The following is a 13,739-nucleotide window of genomic DNA, read 5'->3' as shown; positions in this document are numbered from 1 at the left end:
TGTACACATAACAATGAGCATCCCTCAAAAAATGATGTTAAGCCTGCAATGCTTTCTGGAAAGCACATATATTTTTCTTTCTTTCTTTCTTTCTTTCTTTCTTTCTTTCTTTCTTTCTTTCTTTCTTTCTTTCTTTCTTTCTTTCTTTCTTTCTTTCTTTCTTTCTCTCTCTCTCTCTCTGTCTCTCTTTCTCTCTCTTTCTTTCTTTCTTTCTCTTTTTCTCTCTTTCTCTCTTTCTTTCCCTCCCTCCCTCCTCCCTTCCTTCTTTCCTTCCTTTTTTCCTTCCTTCCTTCCTTTTGTCAGTTGTGGGGCTTGAACTCCATGCCTAGGTGCTGTCCCTGAGCTCTTCAGCTCAAGGCTAGTGCTCTACCACTTGAGCCACAGTGCCACTTTCAGTTTTCTGGTGGTTAATTGGAGATAAGAGTCTCAGGGCTTTCCTGCCCCGGCTGGCTTTGAACCATGATCCTCAGATCTCAGCCTCCTCAGTAGTTAGGATTACAGGCGTGCCCCACCATCACCCAGCTTATTGTACTTATTTAGCTCCAGTTTGGACCAGTCTTTTGGCAGTGCATCTTGCACTTATGTGCTACATAGTGATGGTAGAACATTATCAGGTCCACCATGCTTACTTGCCAGAAATAAAGGACTATTATTTGTTTTTGCAGATTGCTTCATGTACGAAATGGAAACTGCAAATACCATTTGGGTGAAGAAACATTTAAATTAGCTCAGACATATATGGATAAGTTGTCAAAACATGGCCAGCAAGCAAACAAAGCGGCACTCTATGGAGAACTATGTGCACTACTATTTGCAAAAAGTCACTATGATGAGGTAAGTACTTTAAAGTGTGTTTCATTGTGACCAGTTAAGTGCCTATGAATATGCAGCTTTTCTGGAAGTGTTTGAATTTGTATCTTATTAGACTTGAATTTGTCTTATTGATGGATTGCGGTTCCTTGTTTGCAATGACTGAATATAGTTTATCAACTTAAATACAGAGTTTGGCCCTTTCTGTAATATTTGCACACCAAAATCAACCCAATTAAAAGAAGGCCTTTGTAGAGATAGTCAACTCCATCAAAAGTGAGAGTGAGATAAACAGGTTGAGTGTTGCCTGTCCTAAAAGTTCCTCAGCTGCTCCACCATCTTCTTATATCTCACATAGGAACTCAGCCTCTTTAGTTCTTTCATGGTTCCCTTTCAGCCCGCCTTCCTTCCTTTCATTTCCCTTCCTTTTGATTTTGGTTTATTTTTATTTATTTATTTATTTATTTTGGTTGATCATGGGGCTTGAAATCTGGGCCTGGGCACTGTCCCTGTGCTCTTCAGCTCAATGCTAGAGCTATACCTCTTAAGCCATAGCGCCACTTCTGGTTTTCTGAGTGGTTTATTGGAGATAAGAGTCTCATAGACTTTCCTGCCCAGGCTGCCTTTGAACCATGATCCTCAGATCTCAGTCTTCTGAGTAGGTAGGATTACAGGCAGGAGCCACAAGCGCTTGTCAGCCCTTATTTCTTATACTGCTTTCTAGAACGCTATACTCTTCTTTCTATTGCATAGAACCATTCATATCCTGCCATTTTTTTGTTTATTTCATGGTGTTCTGGGGTTTAAACTCAGGTTTCTCTGTTTATTAGATAGTGCTCTGCCACATGAGACATGACCTTTTGCTTTTTTTTTGTCAGTTGTGGGGCCTGGAAGCTGTCCCTTAGCTCTTCAGCTCAAGGCTAGCGTTCTACCACTTGAACCACAGCACCACTTCCGGCTTTTTCTGCTTATGTGGTGCTGAGGAATAAAACCCAGGGCCTCATACATACAAGGCAAACACTCTACCACTGAGCCACCTTCCCACCCCTATTTATTCATTCTTGATGCTGGTCTTATATTTGAACTCAGGGTCTTAGTACTATCCTGAGCAGTTTTTGATGTTATTTATTTATTTTTTTTTTTCCTCAAGGCTAGTGCTCTTGTCACTTGAGCTACAGTTCCACTTCTGGCTTTTTGGTGGTTGGAAAGAAGAGTCTCACAGACTTCCCTGACTGGCCTTGCTTTGAACCACAAACCTCAGATCTCAGCCTCCTAAGTAGCTAGGATTACAAATATGAGGCACTGGCACCCAGCTTTAGTTTATTTTTTAGATAGGTTTTACTTTCTGCCCAGGCCAGCCTGGGATTGCTGTCCTCCTACCTTATTCCTTCCATGTAGCTGGGATTACAGGCATGTACTGTAATAACCAGCAGTTCTAAAGCTCACCCCACTGTAATGCCATCACTGTGGTCCTGTTCCGCCCCTCCCCACACACGCTAGAGGGAGTGGGCATCAAGGAGTCGTTGGGCAGTGGGAGGCTTGGGAGAGGGGCGTGAGTGGGGGTTGAAACCATTGGACCTTTGGAGCCATTGGATTGGGCTGAGTATTCCAAGGATGGGGGAGTGGCGACAGGAGCGTGGAGAGAAAGACAGCAAGAGGTACCTACTGGAGCAGAGTAGGTCAGGCCTATGGAGAGGCCTGCGGAGAGGTAATAGGCCTCTAGAGAGGCCTGAGGGAGGTGCGAGGCCTGCGGTTTGCAGAGAGGCCTATGAAGAGTAGAGAGGCTTACAGGGGAGGAGGAAGGAAGGAAAAGGAAAAGCCTTCCCCTTTGGAGTTTTGGAGCTTTGGAAGTTTGCAGACTGACTAATTGGAGGTTTGCAGACTGATTAATAGGAGGTTTGCAGACAGACTAATAAAGGCCAGGCTTGTCCTTTGGTGGTTTGAGGTTTTGTGTTCAAGGCTACTCTTAGGTCTGGGTAGCTAGCCCAGGACAAGGTAGTCACAGGCCCCCTTTCTGGTACAAATAGTGTAAATAAAACTCCTTTGTCACCTTTAACCATGCCTCTGTGGATTGTCTCACTCCCAGGTCATAATATTATCACCACATACAACTGATTTTGTGGAGATGAGAGAGTCTCCTTGTTTGCCTGGGCTGGACTTAGTCCTCTTTTCTCCTAATCATCCTTAATATCTGGTATTACAGACATGAGGCACACCAATAATAGTAATATTACATTCTTATAGTTTGCTTAAGTGCCTTTTACTTAACAGGGTTTTTTTTTTTGTTGTTCTTTGTTTTGTCGGTCGTGGGGCTTGAACTCTGGGCCTGGGTGCTGTCCTTGCACTCTTCAGCTCTAGGCGAGTGCTCTACCACTTGAGCCACAGCGCCACTTCTGGTTTTCTAGTGTTTTATTGGAGATAAGAATCTCTTGGACCCCTGCTTTCACTATATATGATGTCAGTATAACTTGTGGAGGAGATGGGGAAAAACCAGTTGTTTAAGGATACAGGTGGACCTGTTGCAACAATGAGAAGTACAAGTTGTCATGTCCAAAACGAGCTTTACAACGTCTGTGCGGGGGACGGGGGGGGGGGGGGGGGAGGAGAAGGATTGGGATTGGGGGGGGAGGGAGGAGGCTGGGAAGGGAGGTGAAGGGTAAACAAAGGAGGAGGCTGCAATGCTTGGTAAGAAATGTACGCATTATCCTGCCCATGTAATTGTAACCCCTCTGTACAGTATGTTCACAAATAAAATAAAATTAAAAAAAAAAAAAAAGAATCTCTTGGACTTTCCTGTCCGGGCTGGCTTTGAACCGTGATCCTCAGATCTCAGCCTTCTGAGTAGCTAGGATTACAGGTGTGAGCCACCAGCGCCCGGCTTACTTAACAGTTTTATTTCCTTTTTTTTCTGATAAGGAATGCTTGATGAATTTCTTTGTCATCCTTGCATAAGGGTTATGCTAATCTCTGGATCATTCTAATTTTTTACTTTGTGTGCTTCTAATGTGAGCATTTTTCTTTCTTTGCTAGGTTGTTGCTATTAATTCATAGTTATTTTCTTTCTGTATTTGGAATTAAGTATTTATACTATGCTTGTGTATTTATGGTCTTTGCACTGTAGCACATTCCTGAGGGTCTTTCTTTTTTTTTTTTTTTTTTTTTGGTCCAGTTGTGAGGTCTGAACTCTGGGCCTGGGCGTTGTCCCTCAGCTCAAGGCTAGCGCTCTACCACTAGAGCCACAGCACCACTTCCGGCTTTTTTCTTTCTGCTTATGTGGTGCTGAGGAATGGAACCCAGGGCCTCAGGCATGCAAGGCAAGCGCTCTACCACTGAGCCACCTTCCCAGCCCCCCTGAGGGTCTTTCTTGTATAATTATTGCCACTTATTCTTTTAATTACAAATAAACTTTTCACTGATAGCTACAGGAAACACAAATCTTGTGAATATAATGTAGCTTTGTCATCAGCAAATTTTTCCCCTTTAAAAATTTTTTTAAATTCTCTTTAAGTAGTTGTACAAAGTGGTTTCAATTCAACATACCAGTTTATAAGTACAATTTATTTTAAAAATTTATTATTATTATTTTTTGGGTCCAGTCATGGGGCCTGAACTCTGGGCCTGGGCGCTGTCCCTCAGCTCTTCAGCTCAAGGCTAGCGCTCTACCACTCGAGCCACAGTGCCACTTCCAGCTTTTTTCTTTTTGGCTTATGTGGTGCTGAGGAATCGAACCCAGGGCCTCAGGCATGCAAGGCAAGCACTCAACCACTGAGCCACCTTCCCAGCCCCAAGAATGACATTTTTTTGTTTTGTGTCCAGTATGTAGCTGGATGCTCTACCTAGAGAGTGGCTAGTTGCCTACCAAGTAACTTCAGTTTCCCTTAAAAATAGGTTAATATTGCTGGACACTTGTGACTCACACCTGTAATCCTAGCTACTCAAGAGGCTGAGATCCGAGGATCACAGTTCAAAGCCAGCCCGGGCAGGCATGCCCATGAGACTCTAGTTAACCATCAGAAAACCAGAAGTGGAGCTGTGGCTCAAGTGGCAGAACACTTGCCTTGAGCTGAAGAGCTGAGAGACAGTGCCCAAGTCCAGAGTTCAAGCCCTATGACCCACAAAAAAAATTCATTGACTTTCACCTTATTTCTGTAGGAGCTAGCCTTGAGCTTAAGAGCTGAGGGACAGTGCCCAGGCCCAGAGTTCAAGCCCCACGATGGACCAAAAAAAAGGGGGTGTGGGGAATATCAAGTCAGAAATAATAGCTGGCACAAAGTAAGTACTCAGTTAAATGGCAGTTGAGATATGGATTAAATAATTGTTGTAGAAGGGGAAGGAAAATATGAGAGACCTAATTGGAGCTAAAACCTGGAAAATGAAGTATACTAAGGTTTGGTGTGTTACAAGGTAGAAGGAATGGTGTATGAAAAGGTTTCTAGGCAAGAGAACATGTTTTCTGATTTTCTGAATGTGTCAGATTTGCAAAGTATTTATTCACAAAAGCTATAAGATACTAAGTAAAGTATATAACAAACTAATCTTGCTAGAAATTTAGCTTGAGAAGATTGTAAGTGTGGATATTTTGTGTGTGTTCTTATTTAAGTTTAAGCTTGCAGAAAAATTTGTGATCATCTATTAAATGCCACCAATTTGATTTCTTAACAGTTCTTTGTTTCATTTTAGGCATACAAATGGTGCATTGAAGCAATGAAAGAAATTACAGCAGGCTTACCAGTTAAAGTTGTTGTAGATGTTCTAAGACAAGCTTCTAAGGTAAATTTAATGTTAAAATTATTAAATGAATCCTAGATTCTCATCTTTTCTCATCTTCAATAAACTACTTAGAAAAGGCCAGAAGTGGTCCTGTGATTCAAGTGGTTAGAGCACCACCCTTGAGCAGAAGCAACTCAGGGACAATGTCTAAGCCCTGAGTTCAATCTCCAGGACCCGCAAAAAAAGAAAAAAAACAGTTACTACTTTGGTGTACCAAAGTCTTTGAAGTATTAATATACTTATGACATTACTCTTCACATTTACAAGTTTCTAAAATATTTCACTTGATTTCTTTTAATTGTGGGATTTCTTTTATTTGTGGGAATTCAGTTAAGAAAAATACTACAAATATGTGGATTTAGAAGATACCAGGGCTGGGAATGTGGCTTAGTGGTAGAGTGCTTGCCTACCACATAAGCAGAAAAGCCGGAAGTGGTGCTGTGACTGAAGAGATAGTGCTAGTCTTGAGCAAAAGAAGCCCAGGGACAGTGCCCAGGCCCTGAGTTCCAGCCCCAGGATTGGGAAAAAAAAGACGACATCAGTGTTTCTGTGAAATTTTAAATCAGTCATGTTAAAGCAAGTAAACAGCATAAATATTCAAATTGTTAGTGCTACAAAGGAGAAAATTAGTATTTTTTAATTCAAAACATTGAATATATAATGTCCAGGTAACATAATATATAAAATAATATGTTTACTAATGCAATGGTATGTAGAGTTTAAAAGTCTTAAAAAAAAAAAAAGGCTATGGCTGGGAATGTGGCTTAATGATAGAGTGTTTGCCTAGTTTGCATGAAGCCCTGGGTTTGATTCCTCAGTACCACTTAAACAGAAAAAGCTGGAAGAGGTGCTGTGGCTCAAGTGGTAGAGCACTAGCCTTGATCTGAAGAGCTAAAGGACAGCGCTCAGGCCCACAGTTCAAGCCCTACGACCAAAAAAAAAAAGATTATTGGATGAATCAAGTCATACCACCTGGAGTATGCCAAATCTCCTGATTTCATAAGCTAGACAAGAGTTAGCCTTGATTAGCACCTGGATAGGAGAATTCCTAGAAATACCAGGTGTTGTAAGCTTCAAAAACAATATTTTAAGAAAACTATAAAAGGTCACTATAAGCTACTTCAGAATTAGATAAGTACTTTAGAAAATACTGTATTGGGCTCTCCCCCTCATTCTATTGTGCAAAGATAGGAAGATGAGGTAACTTGTTATAACCGGTGTGAACTGGAAATGGTGGATCAAAATTTTAAATTCATCTTTTTCCAGATTATTTGCAGATCTTTTTATAAGAGAATTTTAAGTACTTGGAAGGAAAGAAATTGCAATCAAAACTTTCTATTTACTGTTATAGCAGTGATATAAACTAAATTTATTTAACAAGTTTTCACTTTGTCTTTAGGCTTGTGTAGTAAAACGTGAATTTAAGAAGGCAGAACAGTTAATTAAACATGCAGTGTATTTGGCACGGTAAGTGATTGGTATTAAAAATGCCATTTTAAATTGCCTCTTTATACTTCATATCCTAATAGTTTTGTATCTTTTCATAGGGATCATTTTGGATCCAAACACCCAAAATACTCTGATACACTGCTAGATTATGGGTTCTACTTACTCAATGTAGATAATATCTGTCAGTCTGTTGCAATTTATCAGGTATGTTAATGGTTACCCTTTTTTTCTTTCAACCTTGCTAACCTGTGTTTATTTGTGGCTATAAACCATATTTATAAATGCCATTTTGAGCCATTTTGCCCCCTCCTATAGGACTCATTATTTTAGTAGAAGGCTTAAAAGTCAATATTTTGAAAGACAAAATTCTTTTCTCTCAAAAATAAAATGTTATTTTTAATATTAAAAATAAACTTTGCCAGTGCTGGTGGCTCATGCATATAATCCTAGCTACTTATGAGACTGAAGTCTAAGAATTGCAGTTTGAAGCAGCCTGGGCAGGAAAGTCTATGAAACTCTTATCTACAGTTAACCGACAAAAAATTGGGAGTGAAACTGTGGTTCAAAAGCTCAGAGACAGCAGCCAGGCCCTGAGTTCAAAACCCAGGATAGGCACAAGAAAAGAGAGAACAAATTTAATAAACATCTAACAAACTTTTTAGAACATTAATCCATTCAAAAATATAACTCAAAACTGTAATCCTAAAAACAAACAACAAACCTGCAATCCTACTTCCTTATTGGTAGGTGGATATTGGGGGAATCAGTTTGAGTCCCACCTTGGGCATAAAAGTTCACAGGACTCCTTCTCATTCAGACATCAGATGGGCACGAGGGCACTTGTTATTCCAGCTACAGGGGAAGCACCGTGACTGGGCCCAGTGGTGGGTACCTGCGTCATTCTCAGTGACCAGCGGAAGCACAAGTCCTACCTAGGTGTAAAGCAAGACCCTACTTCAAAAATAACCAGGACCAAATCAGGCTGGAGGCATAATTTAAGTACTAAGAATGCCTGCTTAGCAAGCCTTTGGTTCTATCCTCAATATTACCCCAAAACAAAGGCAAGTATTTTTAATTCCTGGGCTGGGAAGATGGCTCAGTGATGGAATGCTTGCCTTGCATGCATGAGGCCCTGGGTTCGATTCCTTAGCATCACATAAGACGAAAAAGCCGGAAGTGGTGCTGTGGCTCAAGTAGTAGAGTGCTAGCCTTGAGCTGAAGAGCTGAGGGACAGCACCCAGGCCCAGAATTCAGGCTCCACGACTGACAAAAAAAAAAAAAGTATTTTTAATTGCTAGATATTTTTTATTTTAATAATATTAATATTTGTTAAATTAACTAAACAAATGTAGTGTTAATCACACTGAATTAAATAATTTTTGACTTAATGAAAAGTATATTTTTTTAATATTACATGTAGTGTATCTTATACAGGTAACATATACTTGTTTTTTTTTTTTTTGCTGGCCGTGGGGCCTGAACTCGGCCTGGAAGCTGTCCCTGAGCTCTTCAGCTCAAGACTAGTGCTCTACCACTTGAGCCACAGTGCCACTTACGGATTTTTTTGCTTATGTGTGCTGAGGAATCGAACCCAAGGCCTCATACATACAAGGCAAGCAGTCTACCACTGAGCCACCTTCCCAGTCCCATACATGTACTTTTAAAAATAGAACTGAGTCAGGCACCTATGGCTCATGCCTGTAATTCTAGCTACATAGGAAGCTGAGATTTGAGGATGACAGTTTGAAGCCAGATTAGGCAATATAATCTGTGAGTCTCTTTTCTCCACTAAACTACAAAAAAGGTTGGAAATATAGCTGTGACTTAAGTGATAGAGCACTAGTCTTTTTTTTTTTTTTTTGGGTCAGTCATGGGGCTTGAACTCTGGGCTTGGCGCTGTTCTTGTACTCTTCAGCTCAAAGCGAGAGCTCTACCACTTGAGCCACAATGCCACTTCCTGTTTCCTAGTGGTTTATTGGAAATGAGAGTCTCAGGGACTTTCCTGCCTAGGCTGGCTTTGAACCATGATCCTCAGATCTCAGCCTCCTGAGTATCGGGGATTACAGGCGTGAGCTACCAGTGCCCAGCAGATTTGGGTTTTTTGTTTTTGTTTATTTTCGGCCAATCCTGGGATTTGAAAAGGACACTGTCCCTGAGCTTCTTTTGCTCAAGGCTAGCACTCTACCACTTGAGCCACAGTGCCACTTCCGGCTTTTTCTGTTTATGTGGTACTGAGGAATCAAACCCAGTGCTTCATGTGAGCACTCTACCAAAAAGAGACATTCCCAGCCCAGGGTTAGGTCTTATACTCATTATTCTCAGGTAAATTGTATGTTGTGGCATGGCTAAAGGACAGGGAAACCACTGATGTGCTTCCTAAGACATAAGAATTATTATTACCAGGCACTGGTGGCACATGCTTATAATCTTAGCTACTCAGGAGGCTGAGATCTGAGGATTGTGGTTTGAAGCCAGCCCAGGCAGGAAAGTCTGTGAGACTCTTACCTCCAGTTAACCACTAGAAAACCCCAAGTGACACTGTGGCTCAAAGTTGTAGAGTGCTAGCCCTGAGCGGAAAAGCTCAGGACAGCACTGAGGCACTGAGTTCAAGCCACACGACCAAAAAAATAAAATAAAAGAGTAAATAGTAAGCCATTGTTCCCCTTCTGTCCGTCCTCCTCCCCGCCCTCCCTTTTTTTTTTTTTTTTTTTTTTTTTGGTTCTGATCCTGGTACTTGGCTTGGCATGGGCTGTGTACCTGAGCTGCTTTTGCTCAAGTCTAATGCTCCATCACTTGAGCCACAGCTCCACTTGCTCTTCGTTTTGGTAGTTTAGGGGAGATAACAGTCTCATGAACTTTCCTGCTTAGGCTGGCTTTGAACTGTGATTCTTAGATCTCAGCCTTCTGAGCATCTAGGATTACAGGTGTGAGCCACTGGCACCTGGCTCATTGTCCCTTTGTTTTTCCCTCATATTATAACAGTGATGTACAGAAATAGAAAAAAAAAAGTCAGATAAAGAGTACATTTCTTTTTTGACAATGTCACAGCTTCCCTTGCTCTCATACCATTTTTCCCTCTTGTACTAAACTATGTATAGTTTAGTTCATTTTCAACATAATGTCTAGTGAATACCACTACTGCATTTGTTCACCCTTTGCCCCTCCATTTCTATGGTCCCCCTCAGACTTTGAAAACATATAAATGAACAAACAAGATAAAAAGAAAAATACCGAAAAAGAAAAAAACCTCTGGTTTCCATTTCCTGGTGTTCATTTGATAAATATTATTTTGAATGATCAAATGTATATAGGCATTGTGCCTTTGTGTTCCTCTCCTAAGAGTATCTTCCTTTTGTCTTACCAAGTATGAATGCCTAGAGACTTGTATAATTGATCATGTCCTGGTATATTTTATATCTAGTGTCCCCATATGAGAGAAGACACAGGCCATTTGACTCTGAGCTTGGCTTATCTCACCATGATTTCTGTCCCCCTTTTCTGGGAGGGAAAAGGGGCAAGATCTTTCTATGTAGTTCTGGCTGGCCTCAAATTCAAAATTACAGGTGTTTACTACCTGTCTAAGCTTTCACATGCCTGTCTAAGCTTTTGCCTTTTAAAGCAGTCTCCACAAAAGCATGCCTTCTTGGTGGCTTTCATCTTTAACTACAATTTAAATACAACAGGACTTTCTTGCTTAAAAATTTAAGGGACTAACTATATATACTGTAAGGATGTTTAACTAGATGGTATTTCCTAAAAGGTTTCAATGTTATTGAATACTTCTTTGATTCTTCTAGGCAGCCCTCGACATCCGACAGTCAGTGTTTGGTGGCAAAAATATTCATGTAGCAACAGCTCATGAAGACTTGGCTTATTCATCTTATGTCCACCAGTATAGTTCTGGGAAATTTGATAATGCACTGTAAGTTCCATATTTCTTTTCAATGAAAGATTAAATATTGTTGTTCTTAATAGGCTTTATGGATTAAATTTGTCTTCCTGGGGCTTTAAGATTTCTGTTTCTGAAATCATTTAAATCGTACCAGTTTATAAACTCTCCAATTAGACTCTATGTGGTTTAATATTGAAACTGTAGGGCTGGGAAGGTGGCTCAGTGGTAGAGCACTTGCCTTGCATGCCTGAGGCCCTGGGTTCCATTCCTCAGCACCACATAAGCAGAAAGAAAAAAGCCAGAAGTGGCACTGTGGCTCAAGTGGTAGAGTGCTAGCCTTGAGCTGAAGAGTTGAGGGACAGCGCCCAGGCCCAGAGTTCAAGCCCCATGACCAGACCCCAAAAAAAAAAAAATATTGAAACTGTATTTCTTCCAATAATTTCTTTAATACATTAGAGTCTGACTAAATGGCACATTTAATACTCTCGAAACTGCTTACTCAAGCTGGGCGCCGGTGGCTCAAACCTGTAATCCTAGCTACTCAGGAGGCTTAGATCTGAGGATCGCAGTTCAAAGCCAGCCCAGACAGGAAAGTCTGTGAGACTTAACCGGAAGTGGTGCTGTGGCTCAAGTGGTAGAGCGCTCTCCTTGAGCTGAAGAGTGCACGGACAGCACCCAAAACCCAGAGTTCAAGCCTCACAACCAACCAAAAAAAAAAAAAAAACCCTGCTTAGTCAGAACATACAGAAATACCTAATGAACTAGGTGCTGATGTAATCCTAGGATCTCAGAAGGCTGAGTAGCTGAGGCTGAAGATTATGATTCAGAGCCATTCCAGGGAGACAAATCTTCAAGATTCTTAGCTCCAACTAACCAGCAAAAAGCTGGAAATGGGGGCATAGCTCAGGTGGTAGAGTATCAGCTGGGAGCAAAAAAGCTGAGTGAGGGGCTGGGAAGGTGGCTCAGTGGTAGAGTGCTTGACTTGCATGCCTGAGGCCCTGGGTTCGATTCCTTAGCACCACATGAGCAAAAAGAAAAAAGCCAGAAGTGGCACTGTGGCTCAAGTGGTAGAGCGCTAGCCTTGAACTCAAGAGCTGAGGGATACCGCCCAAGCCCAGAGTTCAGGCCCCAGGACTGACAAACAAACAAATAAAAGCTGAGTGAGAATACAGAGGCCATAGTTCAAGTTTCAATACGAGGAAAAAAGAAAGAAAAAAATAGACCGAATAAAATACTGCTGTCGCTGGGCACCAGTGGCTTATCCCTATAATCCTAGCTACTCAGACTGAGATCTGAGGATCATGATTCAAAGCCAGCCCAGGTAGGAAAGTCCACAAGACTCTTCAATAAACCACCAGAAAACTTAAGTGGTACTGTGGCTCAAGTGGTAGAGTGCTAGCCTTGAGCTGAAGAGCTCAGGGACAGGGCCCAGGCCCAGACCCACAACCTACCACAATTTTAAAAAAGAAAAGAAAAATACAGCTGTCAGCTCAGCTCTTATGTTTCTGTGAGCTTGCAGCAGTGAAGGTAAAATCCCCAACAACCAATAATGGACACTAGAATCTATAAGCGTAGACTTAGAGTATAACTTCTCTGAGATGGTAGACAATCTTAGAGGTTTCTGTAACCTTGGTTGCACAATAATCCTCATACAATGACTGTTTTGCGAAACATTTATCCATTAGAAGGTTATGAGTTAGAACTGAAACTGGCACTTGTGAAGCCAGGATTAAGGATATACTCTCAGGAAACAGACGTGTGAGATTTGTCCATTGAAAGAGAGATGTGGAGGAAATTGACATCTTTTTTTTTGTTTTTTGGGTTTTTCTTTTTGGTCGGTCGTGGGGCTTGAACTTTAGGCTTGGGTGCTGTCCCACGGACTTTCCCGAAAGCCCAGGCTGGCTTTGAACCAAGATCCTCAGATCTCAGCCTCCTGAGTAGCTAGGATTACAGGCATGAGCCACCGGTACCCAGCTAAAGTATATAGTCATTAATGACTAAAAATATAAAATGGGCTGGGTGCTGGTCATACCTATAAACCTAGCTTCTGAGAATTTCAGTTCAAAGCCGACCCGATCAGGAAAGTCCAGGATGCTCTTAATCTTTGCTTAACCAAAAAGTCAGAGGTAGTGATGTGACTGAAGTGATAGAGTATATCCTTGAGAAAAAAAGCTCAAGGTGGGGGTGGGGAGGAGTGTAGTCATGGAGATGGGAGGGCAGGAATGGTAGGGAAAAAACAAAGGAGGAAGGGCTGGGAAGGTGGCTCAGTGGTAGAGTGCTTGCCTTGCATGCCTGAGGCCCTGGGTTCCATTCCTCAGCACCACATAAGCAAAAAGAAAAAAGCCGGAAGTGGCGCTGGAGCTCAAGTGGTAGAGCGCTAGCCTTGAGCTGAAGAGCTGAGGGACAGCGCCCAGGCCCAGAGTTCAGGCCCCATGACCAGACCCCCCCCCCCTCCAAAAAAAAAAAACAAAGGAGGAGGCAACTATACTTGATAAGAAATGTACTTATTATCTTTCTCATGTAATTGTAACCCCTCTGTACGGTATTTTCACAATAAAAAAACTGATTTTTAAAAAAAATGTGAAAGCTCAGGGTAAACTCTTAGAAATGAGTTCAAGCCCCCCCAAGACCAGTGCAAAAAACAAAAACACCCTAAAAATGAAAAATAGCCAGTTCACTTTGACTTGATTGAATAGACAAATAACACATCAGTTACACCTAAAGAGAGAATTAGTAAATTTGAGGTTAGTTTTGAGAAAATTTAGGATTACCTAGAAAATAGGGACTTTAGAATTGCTTGAAATTAACTGGTAAATCA

The 13,739-nt window shown here is 41.5% G+C and overlaps 1 protein-coding gene across 1 annotated transcript in view; it reads left to right on the top strand.

Moving 5' to 3' along the window:
- Appbp2 (amyloid beta precursor protein binding protein 2) overlaps nt 1-13,739 on the top strand; it is a 63,390-nt gene that overhangs the window by 35,413 nt on the left and 14,238 nt on the right. The window contains exons 5-9 of the mRNA XM_042691297.1: nt 666-834; nt 5,491-5,580; nt 6,980-7,047; nt 7,128-7,233; nt 10,827-10,951. Of these exons, the coding sequence (XP_042547231.1) occupies nt 666-834; nt 5,491-5,580; nt 6,980-7,047; nt 7,128-7,233; nt 10,827-10,951 (558 nt within the window). The remainder of the gene's footprint in view (nt 1-665; nt 835-5,490; nt 5,581-6,979; nt 7,048-7,127; nt 7,234-10,826; nt 10,952-13,739) is intronic.

Source organism: Dipodomys spectabilis, unplaced genomic scaffold (genome assembly GCF_019054845.1).
Source record: "Dipodomys spectabilis isolate Male_0828 unplaced genomic scaffold, ASM1905484v1 ptg000004l, whole genome shotgun sequence".
Classification (NCBI taxonomy): Eukaryota; Metazoa; Chordata; class Mammalia; order Rodentia; family Heteromyidae; genus Dipodomys; species Dipodomys spectabilis.
This window is presented reverse-complemented; position numbering and strand designations above follow the sequence as displayed.